General features: G+C 42.3%; 1 protein-coding gene across 5 annotated transcripts in view; it reads right to left on the reverse strand.

Annotated features, from left to right (window-relative positions):
• SCAPER (S-phase cyclin A associated protein in the ER) overlaps positions 1-26,926 on the reverse strand; it is a 505,210-nt gene continuing 478,284 nt past the window's right edge. For all 5 annotated transcript variants that reach the window (XM_053223692.1, XM_053223691.1, XM_053223689.1 and 2 more), the window contains 3 exons: positions 5,680-5,871; positions 3,052-3,103; positions 1-446 (listed from right to left, as the gene is read on the reverse strand). In XM_053223692.1, coding sequence (XP_053079667.1) covers positions 343-446; positions 3,052-3,103; positions 5,680-5,871 — 348 coding nt within the window. In that variant the 3' untranslated portion in view covers positions 1-342. The remainder of the gene's footprint in view (positions 447-3,051; positions 3,104-5,679; positions 5,872-26,926) is intronic.

Below are 26,926 nucleotides of genomic sequence, written 5' to 3' on the forward strand. Positions count from 1 at the left end.
TGCAAACAGAATAAGTTATTTTATTACAAGAACAAAACAGACTTGCTAATTTTATGTCTAATTTCACCCATATTACAAATGCAAAGTATATATTATCATAGGATGTAGGTAACCGAACTCCAAAATATTGTGCATAAGTGAAATAAACTCAACCTCCAGAATTAGAAAGAACATTAAAGTATCTACAGTCATTATAAATAGTGCAAAGTATATACCATATCTACAATGCAGGGGGAGAGTATAAACATGTGAAAATGAGCTTCTTAAGGAACAGTTAGAACATTTGTTTGAACAGTTTAAAATATTAACAAGGGCACTCAAATACAGAACTAACCAAATCATTTATTTTTTCTCTTTTTTTAAAAAAAACTGTCGAGCTTCTTCCCAGGCCTCCTGAGGAAATCTGTTAGCCAGCTCAAGATAGTCTTGGGAACCAAGGGATTTTCCTGAGAAGAAAAAAAGATAATAAATTCTTTGAAGTTTAAGAAATTAAAATTATTTTGATATCTGACTACAAAATGGAGACATGCACTTCAAATAAACCATGATACAAGTTTATATAAAGAAGGTAACTGATCTATTTTTATCTACCTACAGCACAAAATATACATATTTTAATCACAATTTATTTTGTGCTTCTAACATATTCAGACATTAATCCCTATGTAAAACATTACAAAAAAACCTGTTTTTGGACTCCAGAGTAAGAAAATAGGGGGAAATAAGCATGGTGATCCAAATAAAATGACAGTCATCTCTTCCATCCTTAAGTTAGCCTCAAAATGATATATCTGTATATAAACTTGACATTTGTCGCCTAAAATAGCCTAATTTAAAATATTTTAATTTAAATATGACTTTAAAAAATGCTCAAATCTGGCATTCAAGTCATCTAACAAAGCGGAGGGAATGAGTGAGAACTTTACTGGTTATCAATGTAGGCAAAGAAAACAACCTCCTAGCTGGGTAGTGATTAAGCAGCCAGTGTTTGAAAATCAGAATTCTCCTTTAGCAATAAGAATGTGGTGCTACCAGGAGCTGCTTTACACTTAGAATGCAGAGGTTTACCTGGGCAATGAACTAAAATGCCTTGAAGCATTTCTGGGGACTTAAACTAAGCAAAAGGAGAACAGATGTCTAGTATGGAATCATTTTTTTTAACTTTTTGAATTATTTTTTAAGAAAATTTCTTTTTAAAAAAATGTTTATTTTTAAGAGAGAGGAAGAAACTAAGCAGGGAAGGGGCAGAGAGAGAGGGAGACAGAAGATCCAAAGTAGGCTCTATGATGAAAGCAGCAATTCTGACGTGGGGCTCCAACTCACAGTGAGATCATGACCTGAGCTGAAGTCGGTGCTCAACCCACTGAAACATCTAGGTGCCCTCACTTTTTTTTTTTAAAACCAAGTAAGCATATTAAGAGCTGTCACCAATATAATGCCTCTGAGAAATGCAGAGAACAGTTCTCCATTTGCTGTTTTACGGATTAAGCATACTGGAATTGGGGAAAGCGTGGATGTCAAGAAGATGGGTCCTTGGAAGAGAAAGAAGGTTGAAACTCTCACAGGCCTCAACCCACCGAGCTGAGGCAGCTCTTGGGACTATGTCTGCCAGATATGTAGCAAATGGTGACTCATCCTCACAGTCAGGAGAAAGAAGAAAGAATGTCTGTACTTCTTACGGGCAAAAAAGTTGCTTGCAATTAAAGATACATTAGATTTTTCAAGGCATTTTCATATATTCAAAATTTAAAACACTGTTTTAAGAAATAGTAACAAATTATACTGATTTCACTCACTGCAGCCTCCAATAACTTAAAAAAAAAAAGGCTGTGACTGAGTCAGGGCAGTCCTGAACTTGCACACTAATTCTGGCTTAGACAAATGGTACTATGATGTTGACTTGAACTTCTGAAAAGGAACATAGCTTTCTGTTTACTTCTCTGAGTGTCTGAACCAATAAAACCTGACCTTTTCTTCATGATACTGGTACAGCTTTATATTCTTTTCTATGTACTTTTCAACATTTGCCCACTACAGATAATTGGTGTACGTGTGTGTGTGTGTGTGTGTGTGTGTGTGTGTGTGAGAGAGAGAGAGAGAGAGAGAGAGAGAGAAAGAGAGAGAGAGAGAGAGAGAGAGAAAGAGAGAGAGACAGGGAGGGAGAGAGAGAGAGAGGCGAGGGAGAGAAAGAGAGAGACTGTCCAAGGTGACAAGGTGACTCACCACCCCTCCAAGTAGGGGCTACTTGGTGGGTCACCTAGAGGGTCCTGTTGGGAGTGGGCCTCTGGCCACTTTAAGGAGTATCAAACTAATGGAAGAATTGGGGAAAAATCTGTATTAGGGCCTCATTAATCAAAGGTGCTGTCACAACGGCCAGACAAAGAGCCATTTGTACTTCTCAATTACAGTGTATGTAGCAGAATATTTTTAAAAAGTAAAAATGTCCTTAATATTCTACATCTCCAGCTCTGATCATAGGAAGCACCTCAGCAGGAACACTACAGGAAAAAAAATGCTTGTAAATCATCTGGCCTCTGAACTCTTACTAATCTGATGTTCTTTTTTCTCCAAGTAAAACAATTTTACAGTTTTTATTTTCAATAAAAATATCCGAGTACTTGAATTTAAGGGGGGAAATATGGGGTATTATCATTCATAATTTTATTCTGAACACAGACAGGAAACCAAATCTATGTGATTTTAGCATTTATGTGAGTAATGTAGGCCAATATTAATGACCTGATTGTCTCCTGTATTACAAAGTGGCTCTTTAGCAATTATTCACTATTTGTTATATCTTGTATGAGGTGAATATAAACTACGTAAAGATGTTTTGTGCTTTTATTTTCAAAATTTCTCTGTATATTTTGATGCATTAATGCTTGATGACAAAATCAGTTTCTTTACTCATTGAATTATAATTGGTATCCGAATCTCAAATGTTTTAGGGTGATGTAATAAAATGATTTCTGTAATAGTTCCAGAGGGTGGAGTAAGAAACATGTCTATTCAGCTAACAAACATATGACATTTCATTTCAATAGGACGTACCTTTGGGCTGATAAAGCTGGTTATCTGCCTGACCTGAAGTCTGTACAAAATCCTGTGTGAGACAAGAAAAGTGTTTTTATACCAGTGCTATGAACAGAGAATTTCTCTGACGGCAGTTTTAAATGTGATTCTGAAGTCTAAAGACAACTATTTTTGCATGAATACTTTGGAGCCCAAATATAAAAGCTTAAGAAATTGGTGTTCAGGTTCTCAATTTAAATCAAATAGTGGTGACTCAAATCTTGGTACAGATCATCAGGGGCCAGAAACTACAACTTTATTTCAGCAAACTGAATGCTTTAGCCAAACTTGCTCTTAAAATATTGATAGATTTTTAACATTTTTTAAAAAAGCATAACTCTAAAAGCCCTTACATATTCTGCAGCTAAAAAAGTCTAGTAATTTCACTTTTATGTAAATTTTCAGAGACCTATGACAAACTACCAGCTCCTATTTTTAGTATCATTTTCTAGTGACTATTAATAACCTAACACATGCAGACCTCAAAGAACCACATTATACACTAAAATCCACTATATGTTCACTCCTTTGAGCATAATTATTTATAGAAAAGAAAATCTGATTTAATTTCACTAATCTAACATGCTATCTCAAATAAGAAATTTCTGTAACATTTACAAAATGTGTGTGTCCAAATGTATGTTCAATTTGTTACATTTACATTAAATTCCATTTAAATGTGTGTTAAATAGCACAGAGAAAAGTTAGAAGGCTTTAAGATCAATACCAGATGAAAATAAGTAAAAATTTTTTACTTTAGATTCTGAAATCATTTGTATTTTCATAAACTGTTTTCCAAGTGGTTGAAAATGTGAGGGACTAAGTTCATACAGATGCAAAACTGTCTTTGCTCAACTATCACTGTCTTGGTGGGGCCTCTCTGCTCATGTCATAAAAAAATTGCACATCACATCCCCCTCCCTGGCAGCCCATCCCCCTTCCCAGCCTTATTTTTCTCCATAGTACTTAACACCACCTGACATGCTATTTGTTTTACTTTTCTGTTTGATTCCCCCCACTTTAATGAAAGATCTATAAAGGCAGGAATTTTTATCTGTTTTATTCATTGGTGTATTCCTAGTGCCTAGAACAGTGCCCAGAACACCACAGGCACTCAGAAATTACCTCCTGAATACAAGACTGAATTTTAAGATCAGTCTTAAAATACTCTATAGTGTATTTTTAAATTATTATTATTATTGTTATTATTTTGTTTATTTTTTTATTTTAAGAGAGAGTGCAGGGGAGGAGCAGAGAGAGAGGGAAACAGAGAACCCCAAGCAGGTTCTGTGCCTTCAGCACAGAGCCTGACCCAGGACTCGATCTCACAAATTGTGAGATCATGACCTGAGCCCAAACTAAGAGTGGGCTGCTTAACCGACTAAGCCACCCAGGCGCCCAAGTATTTTCTATTTAAATTTTAATCCTAAGCCTTTAAGAATATATGCAAAATCTTAAATGTTGCTATGATGGTTATGTAAGACCTTATTAAGGTTTTAATTTAACCATAAGATTTTTGTTTTGAAATCCATACCCTACCTGTGGATCTGCAGATCTTTGAAAAAATTTTCAGAAAACAGAACCCAGACTCAATTGGAACAACTAAGCTGAAAGTAAACGTTTCTAAACACAATTGATCTAGTTGTATTTGTTAACTGATGGTCTAATAGAGGATAGTTTAAAAAACATAAACCACTAACTGCTGTCTAAGGTGAAGAAAGCTGGACTCTTTAGCCATCCCAACCAGCTGGGCACTATCACATCCTTTCAACAAAGATGCATGTATATTTGCCAGAATAAAGAAGAATACTGCTACAGAGCTCTACTTTCTGTTTCATTGTTATTAACAGAAAACATTGTCTTTTAATCACACGTACATCATGGAACAAAAAAACATTGGTTTTATAGAACATTTCAAGGAAAATGGAAGATTTTCAGCAATGAATGATCTACAATGACAGAAAAAAAGTTGCAGGATTAGCTATTAGCAAATGTTAAAGAATAGCCAACTTGAGTTTCTATTGTCAGTTGACGCAGTTAATTTAGATGTGAAAATACTGCTTTATTTTGCTACAGCACTAATTCTGATTCTAGTCCTACAGAATTTTAACCACATCAGAAAAATATAAGGCCATACTTACAATTGTTAGATTTTTAAAAAAGCAATATAAGCAGGTTTTTATTACACACACGTGTGTGTATGAATCATACTTATTTTAAAACTTACAAATCAACTGAAGTTTTAACTGATCCTTCTTCAGCAATCCTTATCTATTCCCTGTAGCTGCACTAAAGGCAAGGTGAATGTAAATGTTAAAAGCCTTAAAGAAGCCTGGCAACCTTTTTAAAATGTTTCCTTGGTGTGGGTGTACCATTTCAACAACTGGAAAAATATCCTTTTCTTGAAGTCCTCCACGTTGAAGTTTACACCATTCAACCCTAGTTTTACTATCCTAATATTTTAGAAATTAATTTTCAAGCACATAAAAACGCGAAAAATTTTAAAGACATTGAGGATGGCAAGAATAAACAGCTGGTTCACTTTAACTTTGCAATTGCATTAGCTTCCACTCAAAGTCAGAGAATCAGGCATAACACAGAAGGTACCTGAATGAATGTGGCCAGTAAAACACAGCTCATCTCCTGCTCCAGAATGATCTTGTTCTGACGGTTGTTGTAACAAGCAGCGATAAGTGAGGGGAACAGCACTTTGATCAGTCGTGGGTCACTGAAGTACTGGAAGGGCAACTGGCAGAGTTTCTGCAGCACCGTGGGGTGGCGGCCAGACTGTACGATGACCTGAAACAGAAGAGGAAACCTAGGTCAACGGCCAAAAAGCTCTGCCTGCCCCTTTCTCCTCCACTCCCAACAGTGTCTGTAAGAACCATGGAGAACACACTGAAGGAGTGTGAGAAAAAAAAAAAAAAAAAAAAAAGACTCCTAAGTGATATCTGTTCTTAAAGGAACAGAAAGTAAAGAAATCTCATTTCCCAACTTAAGGAAACGATTCCAAAAGTTCTGCGGCCATTTCTAGTCCACGATGAAGGGCTCGGCTGCCAGGCGGGACAGGATTCAACATACAGACTCTGCTTTAACAAAGCGCCCGCCCTCCATCCTCCCCTTAAAACAGAGAAGTCCTATTCCTTGAAACCTGCAAAGAGCCCCCTCAGAAGAAAGATGCCCTCTCCCACTGCACTGCCTGCTGCGGTCTTCCCCTAACCAAGCTCCGGGGATATACTGACTGTTCTGTATATGCAGACAGGCCCTTGGAAAGAAAAGGGGACTGTAAGGGGAGTAGGAACAGTTTCAGCAAGCACAGGCTCCAAAAGATCCTTCCTCTGATCCACACTCCTTATCTGTGTTTCCATCAGTGCCATTGAGTCTAAAAGGAGAACTGTTTAGATAAATGAGACTCTTGTCTTGAGGCAGTCTAGGTTTACAAGTGTATATGTTTTAAGGAATGGGGCAATGCAATTAATGGGCTTGCAGGGAAGCCCTCCTAATTTACTCCCTGGGCCTACATGATAAACTAAGAAATGTCAAAATCGGATCTGTTTCAAGTAACCTTGATTAGATGGTTCTAATATGAAAGAACTGAAGGACCCGAAGCCCACTTCTTGGTATAAGAGGAAGCTCAGAGAACGCTGGGGACACTGTAAGAATCGAAGGTCAGGACTGTAAATTGTACTTGGAAAAACATAATTTTACAGGTACACACCCAGACAAGACTGCATTCAAATTAAAACCAGAAGGACAGAATGAAACAGCAGAGGCAGGAGAAACATAAATTACAGGGATTTACAAGTTTTCAAAGTACTTTTAACAATACTTTAAGAACGTACTCTCAGATGATAATGCAGTTTGGTTTAAGGACAAAATCAACAAGGTAATAGTTCACATATTTTAGTTCAATAGCTAAAATGACATCAAAAACCCTTAGAGAATGTTGATAGGGACTTGTTAATACCTTCAAATCCAGCAGGAATTTTAAAGACTCAGTGTGACAATTCAGCACATGGCTGTGTGCTGCCTTTCCTGACACCGGCTGAGAAAAATATGTCCTATCGTCTATTTTATTGATAAAGCATTTACTTAAATCTTTATTTTAATTATTAGCAACAAATTTTGTAGCACAGCCAAATGATCACCACTTTAGAATTTATAATACCATTATTACACGTTTCTTTTCCCCCTTTGGACAAAAATGAAGAAGAAGTTTTTTCTTTGGAACTTCATTGTTAAAATGCTATTATTGGAAGATTCACTAATTGAAAAGATATTAAATTGGCCAGTCTGGCTGGCACAGGCACAATGTTAACTCAAAGACGACAGCTCCTGGTTCCTGGTAAAAGGAGCACAGAACATGCAAACTTAACCAGAACTTACTCCATCTGGACTCCTGACCCTCACTGGAGTGAAAGCAAGCCCCTTGGGGGGCCTGTCAGTCCCCTCGAGGAACAGAGCTGACTATCAGTTGCCTGTTGAAGAAGTGAGTTTACAGAGGTCACCAGCAGTGTAGTGAATGACCTGCCAGAGGCCACTACTTTTAAGTCCCTGGACTACGGAAGACACAAATGGATGTAGGAGGTCTGGTTACCTTGGGCAGGGTGTTCTACCCACAGGACCACCCATGATAGAACTTATTCAGGTTATAGGGAAGGGGTCCACCCAGGGTGGTAAAAGCCACACCCCCCGGCTTGGCTGTGAGCCAGAGTGGGACATCTCGTCGGCACTGTCCCTTGGACCACATTTCAGACATTGTGGGGAGACAGGATTAGGAAGTCCAGGAGGGGGCCAATCTATAGCACTGAGACTTGGTGGGCGAGACCACTTCTGGGTAATTCAGGTGGGCTTTTGGTACAGAGGGGTGGTGTTTCCGATGTCAATGAGCACTGCTGAATGGTCAGCTGAATTAGGCCAAGCACTTCCCACATGGGCAGGGAAGCAAGGCTGGGATGCATCATGACCTTGACACTCAGAGCCTTGGGCACCAGGAGAGAATTGACTGAAAGGCTTTTGACAGATTGGGGGATGAGGGCAAGGCTCAATTTTATCTCATCCAGTCACTGACTCCTAGGCCTTAGGGTGGTCAAACGTCCCCATGAACTGCTCAAGCTTTCTAAAGTCGACAGAGTCATCATGGAACATGAAAGTCTTGCTGAATGAATGAAATGGAAATAGCTAAAGAAAATCTCAGATTTATAATGATGTTTTCTCTCTCTATGCCCTCCTGATGGAGCTGTAACTAAATCAATAACTGCTGGTCTGTCACCTTTGTCCAGACAAAGGGCTGCTGATAAGGTCTAAGGTGAGTACCACTCTGAGCCTGGCCAGGCCACCTGCCCTTTCAGGGCACACAGGCCAACACAAACATATAGGGGCTTCCCACGGAGCCCCTTTCCGGACCCATGCACCAGGAGAAAGGAGTGGCTTGGCTGTAAATTTCACTGGTGGCCACAGCCACCAGTTAGACAGCATGTAGGGAGCTGGTATGGCTCCATAATAATGAGAAAACCCTCTTTCAAATATGTCAACTTAAAAAAAATTTTTTTTACATTAATTTATTTTTGAGTAAGAGAGAGAGAGAGAGAGAGAGAGAGAGAGAGAGAGAGAGAGAGAGAGAGAATGAGCAGGGGAGGGGCAGAGAGACAGGGAGACACAGAATCCAAAGTAGGCTCCAGGCTCTGAGCTGTCAGCTGTTGAAGCAGGGCTCAAACCCATGAACCATGAGACCATGACCTGAGCTGAAGTAGGTTGCTCAGCCAAATGAGCTACCCAGGCGTACCTCAAATATGTCAACTTTTGGATGCAGAGCAGGGCTCTAAGAAAACCAAGGGAATTTCTAGCAACATTCAGATTAAAAGAAACTGAAATTGACCTTTCCACTTACTCTTAGGTGCACTTTTAAAATAGGTACTAACTAAAGAGCTAGGAGATCTGAGTTCTTGCCTTTACTCCAGGCATTCACTAGCTGTGTGACCCTGGGAAAATTGTTCAATTTTCCTAGTTTTCAAGGTGGAGAATTTTTTAGAAAAGTGAACTTTTCAGTGAAGTATAACACACACACACACACACACACACACACACACACACACACTCACACACCTCTAAAGTGAATAGCTCAATTTTTACAAAGTGAATATACCTGTGTTGCCAGTACCCAAATAAAGAATGAGAACATGACCACGGGTGTTGGATCTTTAAATACATTCCTTCTCACTCAAAATTAGATTCCTATGTTTTGATGTTTTTTAAATTATTTATTTTGAGAGAGAGTGTGAGTGGGGGAGGGGCAGAGAGAGGGAGGGAGAGAGAGAGGATGCCAAGCAGTCTCTGCACTGTCAGCACAGAGCCTGAAGCGGGGCTTGATTCCCATAAACTGTGAGATCATGATCTGACCCGAAATTAAGAATCAGATCTTAACCGACTGAGCCACCCAGGCACCCCCAGCTTCCTACATTTTGAATTTAAGATAAATCATACAGAAACTATTTGACTATACTAGAACATAAGGGACAGTACTTCAAAGCCTTCTTGGATCCATTCTTAATCATTCTCTGGAGAGAGGACCATGGGCAGCACAGGCCCCTTCTCTTCAGCAGAGGCCAGTGGGCATAATTCCAGAGTCAATGAAGAAGGGCATCTTTTATCCAATGCCTGGTATTCACCACCTTTTTCTTAACTATCATTGACAAGGGATTGGGGGGGGGGCTTGGGGAGGTGAGGGACCCCTATTCCCTCTTCTTTTTGGAACTACTGACAGCTGTGGGAAGAAGGGGCTTTAAAAGAAAGAAAGTTACATGCTGCCAACGTGTGCTATAACCTAGTGGAAGGTCAGGAGAATCTGAATGCTAGTGTTAAGAGAGAGGGAGAGAGAAAGAATCCCAAGCAGGCTTTGCACTGTCAGTGCAGAGCCTGATGTGGGGCTTGAACCCACAAACTGGTGAGATCATGACCTGAGCCAAAATCAAGAGCTGGATGCTTAACTGACTGAGATACCCAGGTGCACCTACCCCCAACCAAAAAAAAATTTTTTTTTTTTTTACAAAGAATCTGGAGCAGACAAATGGACTGATTCTTTCATCTGCTGACCTCTGGCCCCCTTGTGCTTTCTACAAAGTAGTAAATATAGGTGAATTATAACTTGGTTCACTGTGTGTGTGGGTGTGTGAGAGAGAGAGAGAGAGAGAGAGAGCGCGAGCGAGCGCGCCAAGAAAGAGCTCTAAATTCACTGGACACTTACCGAGTGCCTCCTGTGCCAGGTGCTATAGGAACACGGAGAAAATCCATGCTTTAGCTCTCAGGGAGATGAGGTATGTACACCAATGACAATTGATACAAAGGAGACTGGGTCATCAGACAGTCAAGGATAAAGTATTAGGGGGCCCCATGGGAGGAAGAGATTACTTCTTAGGTAAATGTGGAAGGCTACACTGAGAAGGTGGGTTGGACTTTCAGGGCTGGATTGGTGGAAGAATTTTAGGTGGTGAGAAGCTCCCAGATTGAATACCAGCCTGTTTTTACTCTGTTCAGGCTGTCCTAACTGGGTGGTTGAAACAAGAGAAATTTATTTTCTCACAATTCTAGAGCCTGAAAGTCTAAGATCAGGGTGTCAGCAGGGTTGATGAAAGCTCTCTTCCTGGTTTGCAGACTGACACCTCCATCTGTCCTTTCTTTGGCGAGTATGCATGGAAGGAGAGATCTGTCTTCCTAGTCTTATAAGGCCACCAATCCTATCTCATTAAGACCCCACCCTTATGACTTCATTTAATCATAAGTAGTTTCTAACAGCCCAATCTCCAAGTACAGTCACACTGAGGGTTAGGGTACAAAATATGAATTTTGGGGGGATATGACTCAGTCTATAGCACAGCTCTGATTTCTCATTGCCCCTGGTCAGAATAATGTTTCACTAGAAAGACTGCCCTCTCTAACCATGTATATTTCAGATGGGTCATTTGTCTCTCAGTGGCCATAAGCCACGAATCTACAGGCTCAAGGATGCTTGCTATTAGGTAGCCCTGGGCTCTAATTCTGGCTCTGGTTAGCTAACTAATTTGAGCCTCAGGGTCCTTTCCATAAAATAGGGATAGATAATTCTGCACAGCAAAGGAAACAATCAACAAAACTATAAGACAACCTACTGAGTGGGAGAAGATATTTGTAAATGATATAAGGGTTTAGTATCCAAAATGTATAAAGAACTTATACAAATACCCAAAAAACAAATAACTGAATTAAAAAATGGGAAGAAGACATGAACAGATATATCCTCAAAGAAGGCATCCAGATGGCCAACAGACAATGAAAAGATGCTCATCATCACACAACATCAGGGAAATGCAAATCAAACCCACAGTGAGATAGAACCTCACACCTGTCAGAATGGCTGAAATAAAAAACATAAGAGGGGTGCTTGGGTAGCTCAGTTGGTTAAACTTCTGACTCTTGGTTTTGGCTCATGATCCTAGGGTCATTGGATAGAGCCCTGCACTGGGCTCTGTGCTGAGTGTGGAGCCTGCTTAAGATTCTCTTTCTCCTTCTACCCCCTCCCCTGCTCATGCATGCTCCCTTTAAAATAAAAACACACACACACACACACACACACACACACACACACACACACACACACACACACCAAATCACAAGAAACAAGTTTGGAGAGGATGTGGAGAAAGGGGAACCCTCTTGCACTGCTGGTGGGAATGCAAACTGGTGAGGCCACTCTGGCAAACAGCATGGAGGTTCCTCAAAAAATTAAAAACAGAATTACCATATGATCCAGTAATTCCACGAGTGGGTATATTCCAAAGAATATAAAAACACTAATTCGAAAAGATGCATGCACCCCTATGTTTACTGCAGCATTATTTACAATAGTCAAATTATGGAAACAACCCAAGTGTCCTTTGATAGATAAATAGATAAAGAAGAGGCATACATATGTGATGGAATATTACTCAGCCATCTTGCCGTCTGCAACAATGTGGATGGAGCTAGAGTATATTATGCTAAGTGAAAGAAGTCAGAGAAAGACAAATACCATATGATTACACTCGTTCATGGAATTTAAGAAAGAAAACAAATGAACAAAGAAAAAAAAAGACAAACCAAAAACATACTCTTTTTTCTTTTTAAAGGTTTATTTATTCTTGAGACAGAGACAGAGCGTGAACAGGGGAGGGGCAGAGAGAGAGAGAGGGAGACACGGAATCCAAAACAGGCTCCAGGCTGTCAGCACAGAGCCTGACATGGGGCTCGAACCTTCGAACTGTGAGATCATGACCTGAGCGGAAGTCAGACGCTTAACCGACTGAGCCACCCAGGCGCCCCCCAAAAACATACTCTTAACTATAGAGAACAAAGTGATGGTTACCAGCAGGGAAATGGGTGGGGGGATGGGTGAAACAGGTGGTGGGGAGTACACTTATGATGAGCACAGAGTATAGAATGTTGAATTGCTATATTGTACATCTGAAACTAATATAACACTCTATGCTAACTACACTGGAATAAAAGAAAAGAAAAAAGAGATAGATGGCAGCCTTCAGGGTTTAGGTGAGGAGCAAATGAGACAGAGTCTGTGACCACAACGTGAAAAACATTATTAATGAGTGTTTGGTTAGTTCACCAGTTCTGCTGCTCCAAGTCTTCTCCTGTTGGATCTGCCTTCCATATACTAGCAGGACCAGAAGTCCCCTCCCGGCATGAGGCCTAATGAATGCTTTCCATCATCCCACCCTCATCAGAATGGGGGTCGGACAGCAGCAGGCCCTGCATTCTGGCTGGGACTCACCAATAAGCTTCATGCTACCCAGGGAAGCCATTTCTGTGGCCCCTCCCTGGCCCTGCTTGCACAGGAGAGAGATATGCAAACAGAGCTGGGGATGCCAGCCAGGATCTTGTGGTGGTGGGGTAGGAAGTGCATTTTGACAGCTCTGAAAAGAAAATCCCAGCATAAGCACAGTCCAAGAAACACTGGTAAGTGGTACAGAGAAAGAGAGGCTTAGCTTACTGCGTGTGTGTCTTGAGGCTGTTGTGCTAGACTCATCAATCTAAAAGCAGAACAGGAAGGGCTAAAGCTAATAGGCTTGTGTTGTGGGTTCCTGATTCAGATCCAGGATGAGCTTCCCTCGAAGCACTTAAGGAAATCCTTAAGCCCAGGAAGTCTGCCCAGGCAGCACAGCCAGAGACAGCCTTTTCTTTTCAACCCCAAAGACGTGGCAGCAGCTATCACAATCGGAGTTGTGTAGCTTAATTCCGGGTTCCCAAAGGGCAGAAACTGTGTCTTTTACTATCTAGTGCTCCATTGCGCTCCCGGAGTGCTGGGCAAGTGCTGGGCACATAAGAATTACGGAAAAAATTAATCAAAATGTCAGAGGCTTCCTACTTCACAAATTCATCTGTGACTTGCCTTGGGGAAGAATCATACCACATCTCTTATTAGATACAGCTACCATTTTCTAACTTGGAGGTTGCAATGATCTTCACATCATGTTGCCTTACGTCTGCATATCTAGTCCCTTCTCACAGAATGAAGGTTTGTGTCCCTCCTCCATTCATACATTGAAACCCTAACTCCCAATGTGATGGCATCAGGAGGTGGGGCCCTTGGGAGGTGATTAGGATGAGGACAGAGATCTCATGAATGGGATTAGTGCCTTATAAATGAGACCTCAGGGAGCCCTCAGGGCTCTTTCTGCCATGTGAGAATACAAGAAGCTGTCAGTCTGCAACCTGGGAGGGTGCCCTCCCCAGAACCCAGGCAGACTGGCATCCTGATTTTACACTCGCAGACTTCAGAACTCTGAGAAACAAATTTGTCTTGTTTATAAGCCACTCAGTCTATGGTACTTTGTTATTGCAGCCCCAACTGCCTATCAAGACACCCCTAAATAATGAACTTTGTTTGTCTTCTACCCTAGAAGGAAGTCAGGCTTGGGGACCTCAGGGTCCTAAGCACCAATTCAGGGCTCCTTAGCCTGGTTATAAGGACGGGTCTGGAAAAGATCCTCCCTTTGTGAGTATTGAGTGGTGTCTCATTTGGTGTGAAGAAATCCAAAGTCTTGTAGGACACTGCATTGCTAGAACCTCAGCAACACCCACCACAACACAAAGCTGGTCACCGGCAGAGACAGTGCTCAGTAGTTTATAAAGCCTCTCTACCTACATCATCTGAGTCTCTAAACGCTCTCTGAAAGTGGGCAGACAGGGATGATGATAATCTTTTATAAAAAGAAATCCAACATTCAGAAAGTTCAAGAGACTTGCCCCAGGTCCCCCAGCCAGTCATTGGTGGAGCTGGGAATGGAAAACTCCTATGACTGAGTCCTGGCTTCTCACCTCCCAGACCCATCCAGGGCTATCAGACTGAGTCCGTCCCTTCCTGGGTACAGAGGCTTTCTGTCGCCGGGCCTGAGTTCATTCCCACGGCTGGCTGCCAGCCAGCTTCTCGCACACCTCTGCCAGCCCACATGAAGATGAGGATGACACATTGCCATTCTGCACAGACTAAACCAACCAACATACACAGATTAAACCAACACAAAAGACCTTTCTTCAAAAACCTATATTCTGCTTGGCAAGGTATCGAATAGCCAGTTCTTGACAGTGCTGGGTGGTGCCAAGGGTTTGCCTCAAATCATCAGACATAAGAATCTGAAAGAGAGGAGGGTTGGCGGGAGAGCCAGACTCTCGGGAGCGGACTGCTGGGACGTGTGGCCGTACAGCGAGCACTGGCTTGTGACGGCCTTGCAGCCGGCTGTCTTCTGAGTTTTGAGTGCCTGCAAAGCTGGTCTTATACTTTTGAAACAAATGCTATCGTGTATAATATACTTACAATGTTAATCCTTGGTATAAGCTGAACGGTCTTTCCCAACACTTAAATTTAAAACAGAAAAAGAGGAAAGTGGAGGTGGGGTACTGAGTAGTCGTAAGTCTGGTCTAGAAACGCAGTGGGCCTAGGGAGAGTGTGTAGATTTCACATCTGTAAAAGGATAACTGCTGTGTGTATTTTACAGGATCCAAGGAGAGTGGCTAGGAAGGCCTGTGGAGAGTCCATCCTGTTGTACAAATGGAAAATAGCTGGCCTCACCTCACCCAGAGGGCCCCTTTCCTGCAACTGTGACTACCTGGAATTCAGCCCAGAACCAGGAAGTGAGCAAGCAGGCCTCTGAGCAGACAAATTAGTCTATTCATCAAATGTTTACTGAGCATCTACTCTGGCCAAGTGCGGTACAAGGCACCTGGAATGGGGTAGTGACAAGTCAGACATCCCTGCCTTCAAGAGTGCCCGGTCTTTCCACGAAATCCGTGTCAATCACTCACAAGAAAGTTCTACAAGCTCCAGTTCAGTCTACCAATTCACGTTTCAGAAGCAAGTCTAATAAAAGTGGTTTTCTGGCCTAGGATAGTTGGAGTCAGCAAATTAGGAGACTTCTGGAGTTAGGTACACTGACAACAGGAAGAAGCATCAGCTGACACTAATAAGTGAAGAGGTGGGAATTAAAATTATTTTGAGCAGAAATGAAATTTCAAAAAGTTGCCTAGAACCACTCAGTAGAAGACTAAATATCCCTACTCTTTTCAGTTGGTTTTGAGAACATTACCATATGGTAGTAAAGTATCTTATTAATTATCACCCATTACCTTTACTTAGTACTCTACACTTTAAATATTTGCTTCCACACACATGGTAATCCTCATGTGCCTAACACTATAGTAGATATTTATTTTAAGAAAACATAACGTATTAAGTATAATTTAAGTTTAAGAAGGAAGGAAACTAATATTGTCTAAAAAAATTAAAAAAATTTTTTTTAATGTTTATTTATTTTTGAGAGAGACAGAGACAGAATGCGAGTGGGTTAGGGCAGAGACAGAGGGAGACACAGAATCGGAAGCAGGCTCCAGGCTCCGAGCTGTTAGCTTAGCACAGAGCCTGACGCAGGGCTTGAACTCATGAGCCTGAGCCGAAGTTGGACGCTCAACCGACTGAGCCACCCAGGTGCCCCTTGTCTAAAACATTTTTTAATGTTTATTTTTGAGAGAGAGAGACACAAGAACAGAGTGCAAGCTGGGGAGGGGCAGAGAGAGAGGGAGATACAGAATCCAAAGCAGGTTCTGGATTCTGAGCTGTCAGTGCAGAGCCTGATGTGGGGCTTGAACTCATGAACTGTGAGATCATGACCTGAGCTAAAGTTGGACACTTAACCGACTGAGCCACCAGGTGCCCCAGGAAACTATAATATTTAAAATATGATCACAAATAGTTCATGTTAAACACATATCATGTTTTAAAGGTAATTTTGGTCATCTGCAAAGTTCACTTATATGGGAACAGCTCTTTCCCTGACAATACCATAACTATGATACTAAATAACAACAATAAGCTAGAAAAAGGTTCTGTCGCAGTTTCTTGCCTAAGTAGGCAAGTATGTATAGGTGTGTCTACCTGTCAATCATAGATACAACCATGGTGTATTATCATAAAATTTTCAGCTCTCTAGAAATCATGTACCTTCAAGGAAACAAAACAGAAAATGGTCAAGTTCAGTTTTACCTACTTATACTCTGAATCCTGCTGATTTTGCTAAGATCTAAGAGTGATCCTGAATTTCCCCCTTATTTAGGAGGAATTTCATCAGTGGTTTTAGAAAGCTCTGCATTTCTTTTTTCTCAGAATGCCCGCTGGCAAGTTTCTAAATACGTTTGTCCTCAGGACCCCAGCCCTATGTCTGCCATGGACCAAAAGACAGAACCACGCACATAGCCCTGCCTGGCTCCACACATATGAACACCTGTTTAGGCAAAGAAAGACAGGTGTGAATCCCCAGTTTTCAACAGTCTTAAGGCTTTAAACTCTGTAGGGACAGGGGCTATGTCCCTTTTATTTACTGCTATATTCCTAATATCTGGCATGGTGCCTAGCACAGTGCATGGTGAACAACAGGTGCTTAGAAAGTATTAGGGGAATGAATGAATGAACTTTGGTTCCTAAACCCAGCTCCAGGGGGCCTATACCTACCCTATCAGGGCCTTGGGCCTACTCAGGCCAGGGCCTTCAAGGTCCTCAGGGGACACCATCTTTGGATATGCAAGAATAGCCGACTGGGTATTTTGGCCAGCACCCTATGGAATTCACCAGCCTCTTGGCACAACAGTACAGACAGCAGGGGCAGGGTGGGTCAGGGGCAGCCTCTTTCAGCAAGTGTTGTGAGCTGGTCTGTTAAACCTAAGGTCCAACCAGTTGTGTCAGTGTGGTAGGGTGAGTGGAGTATAAAGTAGCACAGATGTGTGTACAAACAGTTAAATCTCACTGAGGCAAATTCTTAATGCCTAAGAATTCTTGTTTTGCTTTTCCCATTTTCTTGTCAGAGACAAGATATCCTCAACAGAGGGGCAAAAATAGGTGTCTAGACATCTAAATTCATTAAAAGAGACAGCAGAGAGAATCTGTAAATCATTGGAACAAAGACTATTTTTTCTAGCAGGACCAAAACAAAGGAGTTGTTACATTCCTCTCCATAAAACTGGTCCTGCTACAATGCTGGGGTGAAGAGGCAGCAGCCACGGTGGCCAGGCCAAGCCTCTCTGTCCACATCACTCTTGACCAGTCTTATCAGACCCAAAGCCCAGGCCCAGGACAGAAACAACAGGACAGGAGGGGCCTTGAAGCCAGTGATCTCTATGAATCATATAAAGAAAATGGCATGCCCCCAACACACACACCTTGTTTCTCTCATCTGATGCCTTGCGGGTAGAGTAGGGAGGGTGTAGAAGTGGCTTTATTTAAATAACATGGGAGAAAAATTTGGAGAGTCTGTCCACATACATAAGCAAATCAAATTCCGAACAGAGAAACACATAGAATCCCTTGGTTAGCACTGCACATAAGTTTCTCTCTCCTCCCAAACTTGCTTCTGCCATAAAATAGATTTCTAGGCTGAGATTAAATGCAGAGATCTTGGCAGACTGTGTGGGAGGTACGCCCTTTAAGCACTAGCCTTCTTTCCTGGTGGTCCCAGGGATTCATTGCTGTCAAGCCCCAGCACAGTGTCAAGGAGGAAGGAGAGAGAGGGAAGAAGGGAAAAAGGGAGGAAAGCAGCCAGGGTCAGGAGGACTAACTAAAGCCAGTAGTTGGGGGTGTGGCCTCTCACAAGCTTTGGAGAGCAGGTGATCCTCCAGAAACAAGGGTCTCCTCATGTAGTAAGGGGTGAGTGGCTGTCCTACTGTGTCCCTCCAGGGAAACTGAGTGAGAAGCAAGTGAGTGCCTTGTTTGTTCTCTGCTTCCTCAGGGAAATAGGTTACCACCAGCAAAGGGATGCAAAAGAGGCATCTGGGCAGACTGCTTCCTCAAACATCATTGTGCTCCTATAGGTTAGAATGATGCTTCAGAACCAGGGGCCTCTGTTCAATTCTTGGGCTCCAGTAGGAAAGTTCTTAATGCCTACCTTCCTATTTTCCACATACTGAAGTGACTTTGAGACATACTTTGAACATATCATCTCCTGCTAGTAATATTTAGGGGCTTCTCATTATTTCCTAGAGGTGAAAATTCCCAAGTTCCTGATCTAGCACATAACGTCCCTTCAAGACCTGGGCCTGGCCTGCTTGTTTACTCTTAGCTCTTATTCCTTCCCCTGCCTCCTAAGCTCTGGTCAGAATGAGCAGCTTGCTGTTCCCTGAACCTGCCAGGCTATTTTACATCCCTGTACCTCTGCTTATGGTCTTTCCTATGCCTTGAAGGTCTTTCTTACCTTGCTGCCCAGTAAATATCTGTTCTACTTTTTTTTTAAATTTTTAAATTTTATTTTCAAGAGCAAGAGAGACAGAGCATGATCAGGAAAGGGCAGAGAGAGAGGGAGACACAGAATCCAAAGCAGGCTCCAGGCTCCGAGCTTGTCTGCACAGAGCCTGACATGGGGCTCAAACCCACGAACTGTGAGATCATGACCTGAGCTGAAGGAGGACGCTCGACTGACTGAGCCACCCAGGCACCCCTGTTCTACTTTCAGATATCAGCCAAAGCGCCACCTCCACCATGAACGACCTCTAAGAGGAACCTCTAGCATAGATCCACATTTGTTTATGGTCTTCCCTTCCCTTCCCTCCCAGAATGTCAGCAACTTGAGGGCAGGGGCTTTGCCTATGTTGTTTCCCACTGGATCCTGGGTGTCTGGAACAGTGCCTGGACCACTGCAGGTACTGGTTAAGTGTTTGCTGAAGGAAGGATTGAGTCTCTGCACTGACAGCACTGCTCCTAGGCTGTGGGTTCCACAGGACAAGGTCTAGATTGCATTCATTTCCATGTCTCCCAGCACGTGATTTGATGGAGGCTGGGCATTTAGCAAAAGTGGATATATGAGAGAAGGAATGAGTGATGAATGCTCATATGGACACAAAGCTCACAGTACTGGCATTTCCCCAAGAATAAGTCACCTCCAGCATTCTGGTCTGTGTTAGAGCTTCTTTTTCCTTCTTTTATGTTGTCTATTCTGTGAGAAGAGTTACCTTTCAAATAAGGCATGTTCTAAATTCCCTTCAAACACATTTGCAGCACAAGAAGTTTGGGCTAGATTATCTCAAACACTTGGCTCACCCTTAAAGTCACAGATTGTATAATCTGTCAGGGACTATACCCAGATTTTAATTTTAATTTATGTTTGAGAAAGAACCTTGTCTAAAGAGCACAGGCCTTGTAAATGACACAGACTCATCATCATACATTCGAGGGACTATTTTATTTTGGGTTTTCTGTTTACTTGCATTACCTGTGTGCCATCTACCATAGAGTGGGGAAAGGGGGAGTGAGTGGGAAGGCTAGTCGCAGAAAGCCTTAGATAATATGTCAGAAGGCTTGATTCCAGTGATTTTGAGCTCAAGTCCTACTCCTCTTTGGCAATGAGGGGAGTTGGACTAAATGGTCTCTAAAGGCCTGTGAACTTGCAGAAATAATATAATCCTGTGCTATGAGCATTCACATACATAAGCACCTTATGCTGCCTATACCCACACAGATATTACATTTAAATGTGGTTAAAAAAAAGCTTATTGTTTTTCTTAAGAATGAATAAAAGAATCATCATACAAAACATGTTGCCCACAAATTCTCAACTAGTAGCTATTCTGATTTTCTAAAGTCACTTCTTTAAGAAAAGAGAACTTATAATTACACACACGCTCACAGACACACATAATACTGGAAAGATTATGTCCATCACAGACCAACAGGATGTGTGTGTGTGGGGGGGTGGGTAGGGAGGTGGGTGGGTAATGCATTTAATGATGCCTTAAAACACAAATACTCCAAGTGGGCTTTGGACCATTCCTGGGAGGAGAGCTTTGGGTCAAACGTTGGGTGGTGTGAGAACAGCAGGGTTAATAAATGCAGAGCACAGGCTGATAGATTTTCTGGTCACATCCTATCAGCAGTCAGAGAGCATGGATGCATTCCATGGAGCATTTATGGGCTCACCAGCACCAGTCTATGACAATTTTATTTAATCATAAAAATATAATAGTAGTCAAATCTTTTTGTAGTTTCAGTTTACTGCTTTCTCGAGTGAAATAAATGGTCTCTCAGATTTCTTTTGCTTTCATCTCCCTGCTCTAAGTACAGTAGGATAAGGTTCCAATTAAGACCCATTAAATGTTCACAGTGATTCATGTGAGCCATTTTCCAGTTTCTTTTCCTAACACAATCTCAATGCACCTCTGAGTGATCTCTGTGGTGTGTTTTCAGTTTAGCAGTTGCCTGTACAAAAAAGAATGATCTGGGTGTGAGGTCTTCCTTCATCCTACTTTTCCAATGCAAAGTGGTGAGTGGAGATTCTCCTTCACTGCTGTCCAGACAAGCATATGTTTGTCACCTGCCTGGTATGTCCAGCTGCATGAGGCATGCACCTTAGGAAGGGGACTGGCAGCTGGATAGAGCCAGACTGACCCTCCCAGTCACTGCCCCTTGGCAGCTACACCAGAGTAGTGCACGGAGTGGCAGCCCAGAGGCATCTGCAAGTGGACCCCTGGTGCATCTACCTCTTTTGGGTCCACAGAGGAACCCTGTAGGCAGCGGACACGCAGAGCTTTCTGCAGCTTCTTCATGGGTGGGGAAACACACCCCGACAGCAGAGACGGCCTATCCAAGCTGATATCATGTGTCAGGGCTTACCGAGGGCACACTCCTGGGCTTCTCCCACTAAGAGCAGGGAATCAGGAGGCAGACAATGATCACTTCAATAACATCACAGTCAACATCTGTTCCAGCCCAGGGAATGTGCTAATCACCATGTGCATGGCCTAATTTAATTTGCACAACAAGGCTGTGATGTTATTGATGGCTTCCCTAGTTTACAGGTGAGGAAACTGGCACCAGAAAGGTAAGTGGTTGGTCCAGGATCACAGAGCTGGTAAGTGGGAGAGTTGGGATCAGAACTTAGGTTGCCAGGCTCCAGAGCCCATGATCCTCTCAACAAGCTATAAAAATGTACTAGTGATGCCTTGAAGCAGAGGCCAGCCATGGGCTGCTGCCCTGACAGGGCTCTCACACACCGGGTTCTCTGACAAGGTGTGCAGCATCTGACGGCCCACTAAAGCTACATATTCTCAAAGGAACTACATGTGAAGAGATTTAAGATAAACATTTAAAGAGGCCCTTAGGAAATGTTATTAAATTGAATGATATGGTGGTTTGGGGGTCTTTAAGTATAGATTTTCCTGCAGTGTGCTTTCTTAGAGTGGGCCATAACTGTTGAAAATCTTTTTTTTTTTTAAGAAGAATTTATTTTTTTAAATTTATTTTGATTTTGAGAGAGAGAGATAGAGAGCAAGTGGCAGAGGGGCAGAGAGAGAGGGAGGGAGGGAGGAAGGGGGAGAAAGAGAGAGAGAGAGAGAGGGAGAGAGAGAGAGAGAGAGAGAGAGAGAGAATGAGAATATCTCAAGAAGGCTCCATGACGTCAGCACAGAGCCAAACTTGGGGCTTGAACTCACAAACAGTGAGATCATGACCTGAACTGAAATCAGAAGTCAGATGCTTAACCAACAGAGACACCCAGGCTCCCCAAAAACCTTTTTTAAAAACCAAATCATAAGTCAGAGTAGATTTGTCATGACAATGGCATCAAGTTGGTGAGCAAAGACCCCACAGGCATAGCTGAGAGTCAAATCTGAGACCTGAGTGATCAGGATGACATTTACTCTTCAAAACAACCCTGTGAGTTAGCACTTGTTGTCTCTCTGCTATAGTCAGTGAAAGCGACCTTCACGACAGCCTGCCTCTGTTTACCACCCAATGGAAATGAGGGGCTAGGATGTGATCCACCCCCAAAGCTTTTCTCTCACACACCACTGTGTTCTCAAGCACAATATTTGCCAAACCTTTAAACACGCAGTTTCCTTTGGATGTCAAAACTACTGGCTCCAGCAAAAACAAAACAAAGCCATTTCTTTTAGAACAGATTTGAAGATAAGTAACCCATAGTGCCAAAGAAATGGCTCTTAAACTTTTAGCTAGAAGTGAGTTCAGGAGGTTTGGTCAGTAAAATAGAAGTGTTGTATCTTTCAAAATCTGAGATCATTTTAACCTTTTGTGCAGTATTATGCCTAAGGAGAAATGTATCATCTCGACACCCAGTCATTCAATCAACAAACGTTTATTAGGTAATCGCTATGTGTCAGGCACCGCTGCAGGCACTGGAGACAAGACTCTGCTCTCAAGGTGCTTACATTCTAGTGGGATGCTGTGGGGGTGGGAGTGCGGAGACAGACAAAAGAAATACATGGTGGGAAGTAATAAGTGTGTGAAGAAAATAAAACAAGGTAAAGGGGAAACAGTGACCATGAGGCTTATGTAACTGTTTTAGATACTGTGGTCAGAGAAGGCCTGATAACATGATATCTGAGGAAAAAGTTTGGAAGCCTCTCCAAACCATGTTGCTTTCTGAGGGTAAGTATTCTAGTAGAAAGCACTTAGAACAAAGGCTTGAGGTGTGTCTGTGGAACAGCAAGGAGACCAGCTGTGGCTAGAGTGGAATATTTGTGATTACTATACTTAGAAATGAAAATGATTAAATCTATCTTTTTATGTTGGTCTGGCCATGACTTCACACTCCATCCTCTATCAGAGTAGGAGGGGCCCTTCAAATCACCCTTTTTTACAGACAGGAAACTGAAGCCCAGAGGGCAGTGACTTGCCCAGGGTCAGGCAGCTCTGCAGCTGTAGAAGGATCTAGCAGTCCTGACTGCTGCACCAGCATTTGTTCCATGGTGGTGGGCTTTTTGCGACTAATGAGGGTCTTAATAAAATTTCCTATCTCAGGAGTGGTGTTTTCTTTGTGATTACACATTAATCCTTTTTTTTTTTTTTTTTTTAAGTTTATTTATTCTGAGAAAGAGTGTTGTGTGTATGAGCTGGGAAGGGGCAGAGAGAGAGGGAGGGAGGGAATCCCGAGGGAGATTAGAATCTGTACTGTTGGGGCAGAGCCTGATGCGGGGCTCATACTCATGAACTGTGAGATAATGACCTGAGCTGAAATCAAGAGTTGGATGCCCAACTGACTGAGCCACCTAGGCGCTCCACTGCACATTAATTCTTTATAATCTACCTCAGTGATTTATGAAAAAAGTTCCTCTGTGACTGAAGACCAAGGCAGGCCCAGAAAAATTAGAATAATCACTGGTCAGGAGTTAAACTCTGGATAAAATATCCCTTTGGCATCATTTTCTTATGCATGTTTGACGTCCCAATAGAAGACGTTCAAGGGAGCAAGGATGACTGAGGTTTGTGCACACAGCTGCCCTGACAGTATTCATCCTGTTCAGCGGGTCTGGGTTTGGGTACCTTGGGAAGAGGGTGTTGACGGTTTTCTTGGCTTCCTCTTGTGTGTCTTCCATGGCTCTGCCTAGTCTTGGGATGGAACTGAGAGGCATGATTAACTTCATGCCACCTTGCAGTTAAACTAGCCCTCAGAATGACCCTACTCATGCCCCTGGTCTCATAGTCACTGCTGAAGGGCCTTCGTGGGATCCCAACTTTTCATAGTCCAACTGGGATAAAGCTATGGCTAGCTTCCAACTTCAAAGTTTTACTGTTAGATTTCACGACAGTTATTTTACTGCAATGTTCCGGATCTGAGTTCCTCAAAAATGAGAACCCGAGGAAACTGGCAAAGGAAGGATAGTTTATCTGTACAATCCTGTTTGTTTCAGATCACTACGTAAGAATTAGGAGTTTAGCCTACTGCTGAATCAGGTGTATTATTCAGCGTCATGAAGGTGATGATGACAGGGCAAGCAGGGGTAGCAACAGCTACCTTTCATGAGCATTCACTAGGAGTCAGGCTCGGCATTCAGTAACTTGCCTGAAGTCATAGTGCTGGCATAGAGCAGAATAGGGATTTCTAAGCCAGCTGACTTCAGAGCCTATGCTCTTATCCTCTAGGACATCTGACTTGTAGAACCAGTGGAGAGCTAATTCAAAACTTTAGCTGCAGACTGATTCAAGATGTGAATCCATTCGGGTGCCACCCTCACTACTGCTGCATTGACCACAGACGGGAGGATCTGTGGGAACTGCAAGAGTCACAGATCAGGAAGCCATTCCAATCACAGGGGGAAGAATGTTTCTTTCTCAGTTCAGTACAAGTATCCGTGGCCAGTGTTCATGCTGAGTGGTGGAAGTGCGGGCTCCTTGGTGGGACTGCCTTCAACTGCAGTTGATCTGGCAATGGGGCTAGGAGTTCCCTACCTCTCAGGTGGTTTATGTACTATGAGCATGTGGTACTTCCAACTACCCTTCCATGGGAAAATTCATCCAAAGAGATGACCGAAGTAAAAGGTGTCTTTTATGCGGATTCTGTGAAATTGGTGACTTAATACAATCAGCCCAAAGTGCTAACTGGCAAATTTCTCCATCGTAATACTAGCTGGGTCACTCACTAGAAGTGTTAAATGTGTAGGCAGAAGTTAAGTTTAATTAGGAAAGTGTTCTTCTCTTTTTGGGGAAAAATCCCACATTTTTCTTTGGTATTGTAATATAAAGAGAGTAACTGCCAAATGGTTATATTGTTGAAATTGTTAAGCTTTCCTTAGACATGATACATTTTCATTTTATGAAAGGAACTGTATCTGTCACATAAAGAAAGATAATGCAGAAAGGTGAATGTTTGTGTGACAGCTGAAGAACGAGCTGCCAACACTGGGAGAATAGAAAGTCCTCAAACGCTGGAGACTCTGCCCTGAGCCCACCACAGCAGACCCCATTCATGGACTCGCACGGGCCGGGGGAGTTTACCAAATGGGTGTGACCTAGGACCATCTGCCTTTGAGAAAAACAAAGAGTGAAGTTAAGAATGTTTGAGTAGGAATTAGGTCCCTTCTCAAAGTTCTAAAGGCTGAACTGGGGCTTTGGAAAACTGCCACTCTTAAGACATCAGTCTGCTTTCCTCAGCTGCAGATGGTATACAGCTAGGAAAGTGCCCTGTTTTTGTTTGCAGGGAAATGCCTGAGGTGAGTACAATAGATACATTTCAGATATGTTTAGTCAACCAACGTTTAGGTTTTCTTACTAAGTCATCAAATTACAAAAGACCTGGGAAATGCATGTCACCCAGCTCAGGGTGAATCTAGTTTCAAAAGGTTCACTGTCCAGCCTTACTCGTCCGTTCCGATTCCCCAGAAGCATTCAAGAGCTTTTGGTCCAGTGCAGGGCAGATGATTAAATGATTTGCAAGGACTTCTCTACCGAGAAGCTGGATGGGGGAGGGTGGGCCACAGGGATCCTTCCTTTCAACTGCCACAAGAGACTCTGGTTCTGATAGCTAGGATCTATGGGGTCTTTCCAAATGAAAAAGTCACTAACTAAAATGAATATGCAAAGGTGCTTATTCCCAATACGGTAATATGCAGGCAGTCAAATAATCTGTCATTCGAGTTAATTTAATTATCAGACCACATTTAATTATTCAATATAAAATGTAAATAAAGTGAAGGGCTGACAGCACATACTAATTATGTTCATTATAATAATTAGATGGGAAGGGATTTAGAAAGAGTCATGAAATTGCCATAAAATACAAGGAAGTTTTTGATTAAAAAAAACATTTTAATTAGAAACGGCAACCCGATAGAAAACATGATTGGGTCCATCAAGAATAGGGTATTATTTTTATTATCCAGGTTTCTTCCCTGAAGTCATCTTTGGTATCAGGGGGGCTGTCTTTGCAGTTAATAGACTAAATGGTGGCAAATAAAAAGTGCCAATCCTTTATGCAAAGCAGTTACCTAATAAAACAGGCTTAGGCTGCAGCAGGAGTTCAAAATCTCCTGTCTTTTAAAGACACAAGCTGTTTCCCCAGGAGAAAATAAAGGATCCACTGTGCACAAACAGGCCCTGCAAATTAACATGACTGACTAATGATACGGAAGCATTAAATGAATTGAGCATCATAATTTTTCCTCTGAAATTCCTCTGATTTAGAGAATGTGGCATCAGGTTAAGTACATTCACTTTCATAAGAACAGAGAGGTGGAAAGGGCAGGAACTTGACTGCAAGTTGTGAGTTGGGTGTGCCAGTTCTTGGCTTGGCAATTCCTTTCCTCCCTCTGAGCCTCAGTTTTTCCACCTGTAATATGAGGCAGCTGGGCTACATATTTCAGAGCCTTTCCAGGTGAAGATTCCATGAAGCTATGACCTTAAAGGATGAGACCTTAAAGCTGAATTTACCACATCCCCTCAACAAACACTCACTTGGCAAATTACTGGGGAGATTAGAAAGGGAATTTAGTAAAACAAGTTTTTAGAATGAAATAAACAATCAGCTGTTTAGTTACAGAAAACTCCCTAATTCTACTGGGATAT

Source organism: Acinonyx jubatus, chromosome B3 (assembly GCF_027475565.1).
Source record: "Acinonyx jubatus isolate Ajub_Pintada_27869175 chromosome B3, VMU_Ajub_asm_v1.0, whole genome shotgun sequence".
NCBI classification, from domain to species: domain Eukaryota; kingdom Metazoa; phylum Chordata; class Mammalia; order Carnivora; family Felidae; genus Acinonyx; species Acinonyx jubatus.